Raw genomic sequence first — 15,538 nt, 5'->3', positions numbered from 1 at the left:
GTAAGTGTGACGTCATGACCGCGTTCACGGTGGATTTAGGAAAACAACGAGATTAGTCTACATGCAGATTTATGTCGAGCTACAGTGTTTAACAACAACAACAACAGCAGCAGCAGCAGCAGCACACTCACAATCACAGAGAAAGTTGTTTTCGGCAAAGCTTGCACAAGCAGAGCTTGGACGGGGTGTTTACGTCATTTTCTTCCCCAACAAAAAATGTCCCCATTTCTGTTTCAGCATGTGTAACAACTTTCCTTGTTTTAAAAGAATGCGAGAATGCCCTAGAAACTGTGCAAGAGTGCCTTAGAAATGCAGTGTTATACAATACAACTTTATGCCGTGAAAAGTGTCATCTATCTATCTGTCTATATGACATTATAAAAACAGGCACTTTTATGTTCTAAGATGAAGTGGTAATATATTCATGTTTTACACACACACACAATATATGTGACCCTGGACCACAAAAACAGTCAAAAGGGGCATTTTTTTTAATTTATTCATCATCTGAAAGTTGAATAATAAGCTTTTCACTGATGTATGGTTTGTTAGGATAAGACAGTATTTGGAATGAGATACAACTATTTGAAAATCTGGAATCTGAGGGTGCAAAAAAAAAAAAAAATTAAATATTGAGAAAATTGCCTTTAAAACTGTCCAAATGAAGTTTTTAGCAATGCATATTACTAATCAAAAATGAAATTTTGATATTTTTTCGGTAGGAAATTTCTACCTTTACTTAATGATTTTTGGCATAAAAGAAAAAAATATAATTTTGACCTATACAGTGTATTGCTGGCTATTGCCACAAATATACACATGCTGCTTATGACTAGTTTTGTGGTCCAGGGTTACATATATCAGTGGTGTGCAGTGTTCATAAATTATTATTATTATTATTATTTTTATTAAATGTAAATTCATGTTCAAGTCACATTTTCTTCTTTAAATAATCATTACTTAGACTTTCAGAGAAAGAAAAAAAAATATATTTTTTTCATTAACAGTGTAATCAGTATTCTATTTATTAAAGGCAAGTATGAATCTCATCAAGTTAGTGTTTTTAAGCATTTTACATTTATTCCAAAATAACTCAAGGCAGTAACAATTTAAACAATTTATTTAATCTGTGAACTTATGATCATCTATGCTGTTTAATAGTTATCTTTTAACTAGTTTCGAAAAATCAAAGTTATTAAAGCTCAATAAATATTGGTCACAGACACAGAGATTTGTGCCCGTGGACCACAAAACCAGTCATAAGTAGCACGGGTATATTTGTAGCAAAAGCCAACAATACATTGTATAGGTCAAACTTATCGACTTTTCTTTTATGCCAGGAATCATTAGGATATTAAGGAAAGATCATGTTCCATGAAGATATTTTGTACATCTCCTACTGTAAATATATCAAAACTTAATTTTTGATTCGTAATATGCATTGCTAAAAACTTCATTTGGACAACTTTAAAGGTGATTTTCTCACTATTTAGATTTTTTTGCACCCTTAGATTCCAAATTCGGAACATGCACAACAGGCGGAATGTATTGCATGAACCAATCACAGCTGATCATAACCAGTCATATCCAGTCATATCACGATGGAGGCATTGTCTCCTCTCATGACTTTTTTCCCATTTATTCACCAAACTTACTGCACGCTATGGGGCGTCTGTCAAAACTCAGTGGGCTCAGGGTAGGCGAGAGAGACATGGACTCCTGCTGTAACTGTACCTGCTGGTGTCGCAACGTTTCTTTAGAAAAACGAGTGATTCTAAGTTATATTTTGTAATATTGTCTTGTTTATTTTTCTCAACCAATATTTTGAGAAAACACGTGCCATTTTGCCTCCCTTGCCTCCTCAGAGGAAACACCCCTGATATATATTATAATCATCATTTTGTTTCAGGCAATATATTATTTTAAACAAAACATCTGTAATTGTGGTTTCTTCTGTATTAGTAATACTGCACTATCAAACACTCTGACATGATGATCCTTTTGACTTTTAATGGTGACTCCACCCATGTTTTCTAACAACACGTCTAATACCTCAGATTTAAATAATGTCGTAATTGCGTATTGTACCTTTAATTGTGTGGTTTCTTAATTTTCATTAACGTGCAAAACAGTGAGCACCATGCCTGCAACATTTTGAAAATAAGTCTGCCACCTGTTCAGGTTTTTAAGCCCTGCAGCGGGGAGCTCGCTCCTTACATTTTAACAGACCCAATATGTGTGTTTTTTGGTTTGGCTGCACTCAAATCAACACATGTTTGTTATTTGAGGTAAAACACTCACATTTTTACAGGCCTCCATAAACACATGAATAGAGAAATTGCAATTAACCACACAGCAGGAATCCTAATTGTTGTAATTCTGTCACAAACACACACTTGTTAAATTGCCTCCCTCACCATTCCTGCAGAACTTTATTTGAAGTTTCTGTCTCTTGATGTGTGTGGGTGAGACAATAGAAATTCTCTGTGTTTTCTTGTCTTGGTCAATACATGGATTTGTGCTTCAACATAGTAGATATTTTCTCCAGTAAGTTTGAATTTGGAGTATAATTAAAAACTGTCCAGAAGTCAGTCAGATGATAAAAGCAAAGCTGAAACAGTAAAATCTCAATAAAAAGTTTTAGAAATTTATATAAAGCAAGATTAGTTGACAGCGCATTCTTTAAAAAAACAGTTTGACTGTATTTGCATTTTTCCTGTGTGTAAAGTTACATGAACCGTCTAGAATTTGACCAAGAAAGCTGAAGAAAAACCTAAAAAACTAACATCTGCTTCACAAATGTCATTTTTTTTCCCTTGTGAGATCTGAGTCCACAATCACAGCTTTATATACAACTATTAAGAGCCCTTCAACAATTTTTGCAGGCTTGAAATATGTTACTGCAGGGCTAATAGCTGTTTTCATTTTGTTTCCTTAAAAAAACATGCTGAAAAATGTTAAAATACATTTTTCAAACCTCAAGCGCACTTGTTCTTATACTTAAATTATTGCAAACACAATGGCTAATTGAAGTTAAACATCTAATTAGGTTGCATTTCATATACGTTAAGTTTAGTTTGTAGGTTTTAGAAGTAAGTTTCACAGCACTAGCAGCTAGAGCTCCGCTGCAGTCGGCAGCCAGATGTGTCCAGGTTTGCGTGTGATAGGGGTTCCCAAGTGGTCTATCCTGCCTCAGTTAACTTGTACACACACACATATATATATACACACACATGTCCCCTTCCACCTGTAGATCTACTCTATACTGTCGTTTCCCCCCTCCCCACTCTCTCAGTTCAGTGTGCGTGTGTGTTTGCATGTGAGAAAGTCAGTCTCGGGTTTCACACTGCAAAGAGTGACCCAGAGCACTGCCAGCACCACATCTGTGAAGTTTTTAATTGGTCTTTTGTGATTTGCCCCAGGTTTTGATGGGTAATCCAAGTTTAAGAAATCCTGAAAAACTTCCTCTACATCCAATTCTTTAAAGTTAAAGCTTGCTGGTAAATTGGTGATTGCAGAAGTTTAGAGAGTCCAACTCGAGTGGAACCTTCCAATTCCATACGCTTCAAGACACTTTCATGCAGCTTGCATTACATTGAACAAATACATTATTAGGAACACACAGTATAGTATATTGGTACCTTATTGGCCTTATACAGTTGTAGCATTAGCATTAAAAGCGTAGTTCACCAAAAAATGAAAATTCTGTCATTAATTACTCACCCTCATGTCATCCCAAACCCATGATACCTTTGTTCATCTTCAGAAAACGAAGATATTTTTGATGCTCCAAGCACTTTCTGACCCTGCATAGACAGCAACGCAACTGACATGTTCAAGGCCCAGAAACGTAGTAAGGACATCATTAAAATAGTCCATGTGACATCGGTGGTTCACCGTAATGTTATGAAGCTACGAGAATATTTTTGTGAGCAAAGAAAACAAAAATAATTACTTTGTTTAACAATATCTTGTTGAACAATTTTTGGTTTCGTGTCAGTCTTCGTGTCAGACACACGTTCATACTCTCATGGTGTTCCTGTGAAAGGGCGTCGAAGACTGATATGGAAGAGAAGAAATAGTTTTGAAGATGAACGAAGGTCTTTTGAGTAATTAATGACAGAATTTTAATTTTTGGGTAAACTGTGCCTTTAAAAATAATTAATTTTAGTTTTTAATATGTTTATTTTATTATTTTATTATTATTTCTATTTGTAATATTTATTAGATTATTTTTGCTTCTAAAATAATTTTTTAAAACTTATATAATTATATAATTATAAATAAATAAAAGATTTATAATTAAATATATAAATAATAAATACATTAAATAATATTAATGCATATAAATTTTATATATATATATATATATAGTATTGTTGTTACTAGTATAATTTAATAGTATAATTAATTAATAGTATAATTAATAGTATAATAAAAGTGATTTATTAATTTATTAATTTAATTTATGAAATTATATGCATCCAGTGTACATTTTATTGCGGAGCCTGTCTGGTGGCAGAAAATACGAGATGTGAACTTGCATTTTTGAGAGAAAAAGTCAGAATTGTGAGATTAAAATAGGCAAATGTAAAATGTTATAGGTTTAAATAGTATATTATTTTATAACTGTAGGGCTAATATAACATATGACCCTCGACCACAATTTTTTTTTTCAAATTTATATATGTATATATCATCTGAAAGCGGAATAAATAAGCTTTCTGATCATGTATGGTTTGTTATGATATGACAATATTTGACCGAGAAATCTGAAATCTGAGGGTGCAAAAAATCTAAATATTGAGAAAACCGCCTTTAAAGTTGCAAATGCGTTTTACTAATCAAAAATTAAGTTTTCCTATATTTATGGTAGGAAATTTACAAAATATCTTCATGGAACATGATCTATACTTAAAAAGAAAAATAGGCATAAAAGAAAAATCTATATTTTTGACCCATGCAATGTATTTTTGGCTTTTGCACAAATATACTCGTGCTACTTATGACTGGTTTTGTGGTGCAGGGTCACATATGTCCCGAACGCAGCGCCAATTGACGTAACTGTGATGTCTACTTCAAATTGGTCTATAGAGAATTTTAATACTGGACAATTGTTGGTCATCTGCCATAAAATTAAAATAATTCTCAGCTTCGTTTGTATAAATGCATCCTTACATATTAGTAGTTCATGGACTCCTGGAAACTGAACCCGTGACTTTGCTACAGAACAACTTTACATACTTATGCTGACAGACACCTAGTGTATTTAATTTTTATGCTTAGTTTGACATGCATTTTTAGGGCGGTTACAGAAAATCATCTGTAACGCTTGCAAAACTTAACTCAGTCTTTTAGATTAAAATGCAGTACTTAAGTTTCCATATACTAGGTAAGTTGTAGTAACTGTTATGCTTATTTTCATTCACAGCAGGATTTATGATTTTTGTATTGTAGGCCACACCGTATTTCTTTGGTTTGATATTTTTGGAGTTTGTGTTGGGAGGGTTAAAGAAAGATGGCCCTCGCATCAAGATCAACGACTACATCACGTCTTTGTCCGCAGGGATGATGTCCCGCCTGCCTCAGTGAGTTGACAACAACTTCCCAAGTGTGACTAAAATGTCAATAGTTATGAAACACAAACAAGTCTTTCTGACAGTAGTCGCACTGTGTATTAAATAAAACTTGACCTTATGAAGTGATTATTCAGTGTTTGGAGAACAGAAAGAAACTGAGAACAAAACCAATGTTATTTTATGTTTTACTGTCCCAGTTTCCATCAAATGTTTATCTGCTGTTATTACTTAATTCAGCTCTTTTGGTGTCTTTCTCAAGGCTCATGATGAGAAGTTTGGAGCTGTCAGTTTATATTTATGTCTGGAACAACTTCCGTTTATTGGAGCTTCCCTGGGATTCAGCTTGGACATGGTGGCTTACGTTTCTTGGTGTGGACATGGGATACTACTGGTTCCATCGGTTTGCCCATGGTATGTGAATATCCTGCCAAACGCACTGCTATTATATCCATCCGTCTGCTTTAAAGGACTTTGCCGAATGTAAAAATGGAACGTCATAACATTCCCATTTTTACAGGGTGTGCTACTTTCTTCTTGTGAATTGTAATATGATTATTTTGTAATTTATTTGGTGCTTTAATCTAGTACTAATAGCATTTTTACACCTTTCGGTTCCAACTGGAAAAGGAACTATTAAAACTCTTTCCATATGGTTTATAGTGATATAAAGATCCATACGTTTTTGTGAAAAACAGACCAAAATTTAGATCATAATTAACTGATATTCATGCCATCCCTCGAAGCTTACTTCTAGCCAGCTTTTGTGTCCAGAGGTCAAAAATTAACTTTTAATTTTTCATTGTCATGCATAAAATAGCTTTTGTTCCTATGTAAATATTCTGGAAACATTATGTGTTTCTGAAGCCATATCTGCGGATGTTAGCTTTATGTTATTGCCCTAATGGCTGGTTTAGTTCCATGCTAATATTGCTTTGACCCTCAAGGATTGTATGCTAGAAACTTGTTAATCATGCTAGAAACATGCTAGCAACTTGCTAATCATGCTTAAACATGCTAGCAACTTGCTAATAATGCTAGAAACATGCTAACAACTTGTTAATCATGCTAGAAACATGCTAGCAATTTGCTAATCATGTTAAAAACATGCTAGCAACTTGTTAATCATGTTATAAACATGCTAGCAACATGCTAATCATGTTAGAAACATGCCAGCAACTTGCTAATTATGCTAGCAACATGATATTCATGTTAAAAACATGCTAGCAATTTGTTAATCGTGTTAGAAACATGCTAGCAACTTGCCAGTCATGCCAAAAATATGTTAGCAACTTGTTAATCATGTTAGAAACATGATATCAACTTGCTAATCATGCTAGAAACATGCTAACAACTTGTTAATCATGCTATAAACATGATAGCACCATGTTAATCATGTTAAAAACATGTCAGCAATTTGCTAATCATGCTAGTAACATGATATTCATGTTATAAACATGATAGCAACTTGCTAATCATGCTAGAAACATGCTAGCAACTTGTTAATCATGCTGGAATTATGTTAACAACTTGCTAATCATGCTAGAAACATGCAAGCTCCATGCTAATCATGTTAGGAACATGCCAGCAGCTTGTTAATCATGCTAGCAACATGCTATTCATGCTAGAAACATGATAGGAACTTGTTAATCATACTAGAAACATGTTAGCAACTTGCTAATTATGTTAGAATCATGTTAGCAACTTCCTAATCATGTTAGAAACATGCTAGCAACATGCTAATCGTGATAGAAACATGCCAGCAACTTGCTATTCGTGCTAGAAACATGCTAGCAACTTGTTAATCGTATTAGAAACATGCTAGCAACATGCCAATCATGCTAGAAATAGGTTAGCAACTTGCTAATCATGATAGAAACATGCTAGCAACATGTTATCAACTTGTTAACCATGCTAGAAACAGCTATCTATCTATCTATCTCTGACAGACTGTATTGCCTTCAAAACATTCAAACTCTAACCTATTAAAACTACTTTAAATTTAAACTATTTCAGACTGAAAACCCTCAAACTTAACTTTCTAAAACTTCTTAAACTTTTCAAACTTTACAAACTTAAAATTTCTTGTTCGGCTTTTTCAAGCCAACTTAAAGTTTGTCTTGACTAACATTTTTTATGTAGTTTTTCATAAAATAACTTTTGGTCCTATGTAAATATTCTGGAAACGTTACGTGTTTCTGCAGCCATATCTGCGGATGTTAGCTTTATGTTATTGCCATAATGGCTGGTTTACTTCCATGCTAATATTGTTTTGACCCTCAAGGATCGTATGTCTTGCTACATTTGCAAGTTCATAACTTCGAAAAGCAAGTAAACCGACAAGTGTTTTAGATTTACTTCAAACTCCGTAGGAGTTTTACTTTCCATATTTCAGTAAACACATTTATATACAGTATAACCTATCGGCTATCCAGATGTGGAAAATGCATCTTATCTGGCTGCGCATTTGAAATATCAATCTGTCAAGAAGTAGGCAATTGCAAAAGACACTTATGTTTGCGTAGCATGAGAGTTCAGGCAGAGAGCCGTGAGACATGTGTCCAAACAGAGGATAACATTGTCACAGCTGTAATCTTTGAGTGCTGTGGTGTTTTTCTTCTTTCTTCAATAGCAGCCGTTGCAGAACAGCATTGCCAGTAAACATACTTTGTTACCATAGACTGTAAATCTGCTTCTCAACAGTTCTCTGTCTTGAGACGCTGGATCTTGTCCTTGGAAGCAGCTCTGCTGTATGCTAGAGGAGAAGAAAGCGTAATCCTAGTTTTGGTTGACCAAAATACAGTTTTACAGGCTGTTTTGTTGTCTCAAATGTGCATTGCTCAATGACTTGCCCCATGTCCCCTTCTATTACACAAGTAAACATCCCCACTGTGTCAGAGGCCAGGGCACTGACTTCAGTTTCTTCCGAGTAAAAAAGGTAAAAACAACCTACTGCCCTTTGCTTCTAAAGTATGCTTGCCATATGCTACACCAATTCCTTCCATTTAAGATTTAATGTTGATACGATGGCAGGACGTTTTTTAAATTACATCTCTCCAGACTTCACTTGGACCCCTAAATAAAGTGATGAGGTGCTTGTGGCTGTCATGTTATGTTTTCCATTGTGCTCCGAGTCGGAAATGTCATTTTTGTCAGAGGTCTCCTGTGCCCAATTTGTTCTTTTTGAAGTCGGAGGAAATTATTTGTCTAGTTTTCTGTTCCATCGCTATCCAAGATGACTTCTTCTGGATATCATATGGTTATAATTCATAAAAGACCCAGTCATCATGGCTTTTCCTTTTTTATAGTTACAGTAGTTTAGCTGCTATACCTTTACAACCAGAGAATATTGTTGAGAAAAGAAAAGACTACAATGGTTCTGATTTGTGAGCCTTTAGACTATTTCATTATTTAGCAAAATGCTTCTTTCTTGAGTTCATTTTTCTAGCTGACTAACGAGTGTATGGACACAGAATATGTTTTTTTTCTTTAAGCAAATGTGACGTTACGTGACATTGTTTACATTGACGTCTTTGCATAGTTCAAACACTGATTGAGCGATTACATGAGACAGGACGGATTTTGACGCCCGCTTTGTGCTGCCTGAGGCGCTACAGCGATCTGTCACAACACCATTAAAAAGCACTAAAACATTTATTGTTTACTACATTTATTGTTTAATACTGTAATAAAATGGACAGAATATGAAATCTGAGACTTTGTTTTATATCAAAAGTAACAAAGCACAAAGCTTATTACGATTTATTAAATGGAAGGTGCGCTGCAATGTTTCGTTCATTAATTGAAAACAGGCTAGATTAATTGATTCTTGGGATTTAAGAATCTTAGAAAACCAGAAAATCAATTAAAATCAAGAATTCAATATTTTTACCCATTTCTAATAAATAATATTGCCTCAAATAAAAAATAATTGCCTCAAATGAATAATTTGTTGATGAATTTATGGAAGTCCATTTACGCCACTGAATAAAAAATAAAGGTTATTGCGTATGATTTTATTTATTTATTTTTTTTGGACCTTTTTTCTGAGAATTGCATGATACAAACCCACAATTCTGACTTTTTTTCTCAGAATTGTGAGATATAAACTGACAATTGCAAGTTATAAATTGAGATTTGCGTGATATAAACTTGCAGTTGCAAGTTATAAAGTCAGAATTGCGAGATATAAAATTGCAATTCTGTCTTTTTTCTCAGAATGGTGTGATATAAACTCACAATTGTGAGAAAAGTCAGAATTGTGAGATAAAAAGTAGCTAAAACTACTTTCTTATGAATCGGCTTCCGTATGAATCAGACTTACCTGGTCGTGCTTTATTTTTGTTATTGCAACCAGCATTCAAAAAGTTCTCTATTTCAAAATGTAGACAAAGTGTATGATGACAGACAACAATAATGACAGTTTTGAGATGATTTGGGGGGTGTTTAAGATATTTAGGAAAACCTAAGGGTAATATATATATATATTTTTTTCCTTTATTTTAAATGAATAGTTCACCCCAGAATGAAAATTTGCTTTAAATGTACTTACACTTATTTATTCAAGATGTAGATGAGTTTGGTTTTTCATTTGAGCAGATTTAGAGAAATTTAAAATTGCATTACCTGCTCACCAACACATCCTGTGCAGTGAATGGGTGCCGTCAGAATCCATAATCTATAATAATGCTTTTTTAAGTGGAAAAATGTTTCAGTGTTGTCCTTTCTTATCAAAATCCACCAACATATTTGTTTAATATGTTTTGGACTTTCTTGTAAACAATGCATGATCTGTGCATATTTCACTCCTGATTCAGACAAGATGATTTTTTATTGGAGAAAGAAATTTATGGAAGCAACAGTTTGAAAAACATCTTATTGATGGATTTATTACAAACACACATCTTGTGAATTACTATTATTTTAATGATTTTATAAGATGTGTGGACTCTCATTCTGATGGCACCCATTCACTGCAGAGGATCCATTGGTGAGCAAGCAATGAAAACTAAATTTCTCATTTTTGAGTCATTTTTGTGTGAACTAATTAAAAATATTTAAAAGAAAGTGTTAATTTATCATTAAAAACGCAATGCAAATATATAAAGAATCTTTTAAAACATTTATTTTGTATATGCGTTGCATGTAAAATATGTTATTGATTATTTGATGAGCAAAAACCAGCACTAGCTCTTTGACTACACCACATGTTCACCTTTTTTTTTATTTCAGATTTTTCTTCTGACCACTGACTTGAGAGGTTAACAGCTGGTCGTCTTAAGGTTTAGCTAATGATCCTTGAATAGTTTTCATACTCAGTTTTGGTTCAGTTGGCGCACACAAGCTTTTATCTAAAGCTCTATTCTTTTGGGACTTGTAAGCTATAAATCTTTATTCTAGCATGAGAAAACAATTTTAGAGGCAAGAGCAGAAATATGACCACTATAAAAGTATACTGACCCTAATTAGCGCCATTGTAAAATTGGAACAATTTTTTGATCAGTTTTATTAATTTAATTTTCACCCACGCAAGTTAAGAACTGAAAAACAGAGAAAATCCCTTTTTTGATAATATAGGCATGCAGGGATCTGTTAAAATGCCTGTAATATAATATCTGCAGCATTTAAAATTTGTATTGTGTTTTTACATAATTTATCACAGCTGTCTTGAATGATATATAAAACTAAATGCAAGGCTAAATTTAAGTCCAATTTGTAAAATAGGTGTTTTTCCTTGTCTGAAGTAACCATTTAATATTGTTAGAAATTCATATCCTCATAAATCAAAGGCTGCGTTTGGTTTTGGTGGCTTTTGATGTTGTCCAGGCATCTGCTTCTGCACGAGCTATTTGCATGCGTCCGTTCTGCTCTCTTCTGTCATTCCCTGTCGCATTTTTTCCACATGTTGCCTTATTTTCCAGTTGCCTGCAAACCTTTATTGCGACTCTTGGTGGTGTTTGGCCTTTCCATGTCTTCCTCTATAGTGATGCCACACTCCACTGTAGCGGGGCTGGCTTTCCGACCGCATGGTCGGTTTTGGCAACGTGGGCCAGACGAGGTTTATGGTTTAGCCCGGACTAGGTTAATGGTCTTCTGGATTCTTTTACGCATCAAGATTTTTTTTTTTTAATCTGTAGACAGCGAAGTGTATTAAAATAGCTGCGGTCCCCAATGTGCAATAGGAAATCTGGTCGATTGCACTGTCTACAAGATGTGCTTTTGCATTTAAGCAAACAGATATTTGTTTCCATATTGATTGTATAGCTGACATTTCAGTATTCTTGAAGTAATTGAATGCGGCCGGCTCGCTGACAGCGGTGGTAGCTTAGTTTGCTCTGTTGCGCTCGTGGAGGCAGACCAACAGTGATTCTGGTCCCCATATGCTACTATTTCCAAAGAGCTCCACCAAAACCTCAGCTCAACCCTTCGAAGAAACCCGATGGGCTTTTGACAGGAAGGCCACGGTGGCTGCTGCTGCTGCATTAGGGCTCCATCAGCTTAGTCTTTCATTTCTTAGTTTCATGAGTCACGAGCATTGAAAGATGTACGGGTGGGCTCCAGAAGTCTGAGACCACATTGAAAATCTGGGATTGAAGATCTACTGCAGTTTAAACTAGGAAAAGTTTTGGAATTTTAAAAAATACAAAGACATTCTGAGAATAAAAGCTAATAAAAACATCACAATAATCCACAAGCAGTTAAAGAAAAAGTTCACCCAAAAATGAAAATTTTGTCATGGATTACTTACCCTCATGTTGTTTCAAACCCAGAAGACCGTCGTTCATCTTCACACAAATTAAGATATTTTTGATGAAATCCGAAAGCTTTCAGACCCTGCATAGAAAGCAACACAACTGTTCTAAAGATAAACAAAGTCTTACGGGTTTGGAATGACATGAGAATGAGTAATTAATGACAGAATTTTGTGAAATGAAAACTGCATGTTTGTAAGAAACAAATCCATTATTAAAGCGTTTTAATTTTAAACTTGTGCTTCTGGCCAAAATACAAGGCTTAAAAATGGTGCGACATTATGGATTGAGGGCTTAGCAGTAAGTAATGGTTTTAAGTTAAATGTTGTTCACTTCCAGAACAAAAATTTACAGATAATCTACTCACCCTGTTGTCATCCAAGATGTTAATGTCTTTATTTCTTCAGTCGTAAAGAAATTGTATTTTTTTGAGGAAATTATCTCTGTATAGTGGGCTTTTATGGTTCCCGCGAGTTTGAATGCAGCTTCAAAGGGCTCTAAATGATCCCAGCTGGGGAATAAGGGTCTTATCTAGTGAAACAATCGGTCATTTTCTAAAAAAAAATAAATAAATTATATACCTTTTAACCTCAAATCCATCTTATATCGCTGCAGAAGTATCAACCCAGTGTTTAAAAAGTCAATGTGCAAAGAAGGCCAAACGTTCTTTAAAAAAAAGGTAAAACAGCAATGTAGGATGATTTTGAAGTTGGAGGAGAAAATGAGATGGGAATTTTTCAACATACCCTAACTGTCATGAACAGGACTGCACAGAGTACACATGTGCATGGCAAAGCTAGAAAAGATGAGCATTTGAGGTTCAATTTGTATTTCTTTTAGAACATAACCAATCGTTTCGCTAGATAAGACGGATGGGATCATTTAGAGCCCTTTGAAGCTGCGTTGAAACTGCATTTTGTAAGTTCAAACTTGCAGGCACCATAGAAGTCCGCTGTATGGTGATAATTGCTGAAATATTTTCCTCAAAAAAACATAATTTCTTTACGATTGAAGAAAGAAAGACATGGACATCTTTGAGGACAAGGGGGTGAGTACATTATCTGTATATTTTTGTTCTGGAAGTGAACTCCTTTAAAAATGCCTTCAAGGATTTGTTTTTTGTAAACAGGTTTTTGCTTCACAATACTTTAATTTGTGTTTGGACCCTCGTTCTGACGGCAGCCATTCACTGCATTGGTGAGCAAGTGATGTAATGATAAATTTCTACAAGATGTAGATGAATTTGTTTCTTCTGGTGAAGAAACATACTTATGTACATCTTGGATGGCCTGAGGCTGTTTTGTTCAGTAAATGTTTCATTGCATCCCCAAAAGTTTTGGAAGATTGATTTTCCTGCAGTAATGCTCTCAGATTGGAGTGCTTTAGATGGCAGGCTCGCTTAAATAACCTTAGTTTTGGTGATTAATTTGGCCTAAGGTTGCATTCTGTTCCTCGTAGATGTGTAGCATGACGTCTTTAGATTAATTACAAGTCCTGCAGGTCTTTGGATCAGGAGACCCACGTGTAAGCCCAAATTTTGTAAAGCAACATGCATTTCAAGTCCCTAACTCCCTCTCCTTTTCATTCACTAGAGTCACATTAAGACATTTGAATAATGATACTTTGGGAAACTTTTGGAGGATATTGTCTGGGTTTCTAAGACACACTTTTATCTGGTGTGCAGTCTAGCAGAAGTGTCATATTGTGTCAGTCTGTCTACTGTAGTTTGAGGTTTGGTTGAGGTTAGACGTTATAGGTTTAGACAGGGGGCAGGGAGGGTCATAAAGCCGGAGAGAAACTATAAACAAGTTATGGAAGGCAGTACGTAATGTTACATTCTTTATCACCTCACCCCGTATAGTGTTTTACAGTGGGAAAGGTGTTTATGGCACTTGAGCCACTGGGTTTTCCAAAATGAAACTTTGATCATGTTAGAAATGCAATTTTGTGGCTGTCATCATTGGAAGTGCTTGGGGCAAAATGAGTGAATATTACATCTGATGTAACCTTGTAAAGCTGCACAGAGGAAGGTTGTACGGTACAGAGGTTTGACTTTATTTGCACATATTTCAGAATCAGAAAAGCCATAAAAAAGCAGATTTCTTCAGTAGCACATGTGTTTACATATGCAACCTCTCAATATCAGGTTCAGGATACAGTAGTGGCACACGTTTAGAGTTTACGCAGACGGCGGCAGTTGTCAAGACAAACACATCACGTCAACGCCGCTGCGGGCCGTCCCAAAGGAGGCCGGGACTGGATGTTATTGTTTTCAAAAGGAATCCTCTTGGTAGAAGGCAGCGGGGTTTAACCCCAGGCCACGGGGGCTTCATAAATCTTCTCCTGCCTCTGGAAGTCCCCGGCCGTGCAGGTTGGAGGGCGTACAAAAGAATCGAACCGGTCAGGATGTAGAGCCAGGGCTCAAACGAGCGCCCCCGGGACCCTGCAATAATATCAACAATGTCCAGCAAATCAGCCACTTGTGTTTGTAGGCAAGTGTGTGTGTGTGTGTATGTGATTTTTGGACGAGGCCAGACCAAGTCAGTCTGAGGGATGTTTCTTGCTGTGTCTCAAATTTTGTCATCCAGGATAGGAGTCTAACATATGGCATGTGTGAAGTAGGGCTGGGCAAAAATATTTTTCTGATTAATCAGTCTTAGTTTCAACTTAATTTTGATATCTACATGTATGTTTAAAGTACCAAGATCGATAATTTACTCTATGCTAGTGTTTTCTAAACTGAACTTCAGTGGCAGACTCCAGTGATGAATGTACAACCACACGACAAAAGTTGCCATTTTATCTGTTTGCAGTTCGAATTGAATGTTATAAGATAAAAAATGCATTTTTTTTGCCAATTTATGGTGCGAAAAACACCTTTACGCTGCATTTTTCTTGCAGGCTGAAAGTAATAACATACTGCGCGATCTGTGTAGTCTGATTCAATAACAAATGACTCATTTAAACCAATTCTTTCTAGTGAATCAAAAAAAAAAAAAAATACATCACCGCTAGTGTAGTGTGATTTAATCATTCATATGATCCAGGCCGATTTAATTAATTATTCAAAAGAACTCAAGAGTTATCAAATTAATTAGCATGCATTTCAGTATTTCAAAATCTCGCTGGAAATAGCAGGTCCTCAGGGGACTTTTTTTATGAATGCTGTGAATTCGGACTTCATGCTCTGTTCACATACTGGGTTTTCAT

At 35.2% G+C, this 15,538-nt stretch overlaps 1 protein-coding gene across 1 annotated transcript in view; it reads left to right on the top strand.

The window, feature by feature from the left end:
* agmo (alkylglycerol monooxygenase) overlaps positions 1–15,538 on the top strand; it is a 42,645-nt gene that overhangs the window by 224 nt on the left and 26,883 nt on the right. Inside the window, exons 2-3 of the mRNA XM_051129606.1 lie at positions 5,458–5,588; positions 5,839–5,990. Coding sequence (XP_050985563.1) covers positions 5,458–5,588; positions 5,839–5,990 — 283 coding nt within the window. The remainder of the gene's footprint in view (positions 1–5,457; positions 5,589–5,838; positions 5,991–15,538) is intronic.

Source organism: Labeo rohita, chromosome 15, assembly GCF_022985175.1.
Source record: "Labeo rohita strain BAU-BD-2019 chromosome 15, IGBB_LRoh.1.0, whole genome shotgun sequence".
NCBI lineage: Eukaryota > Metazoa > Chordata > Actinopteri > Cypriniformes > Cyprinidae > Labeo > Labeo rohita.
The sequence above is the reverse complement of the archived record's forward strand: the minus strand, read 5'-3'. Positions and strand labels throughout refer to the sequence as shown.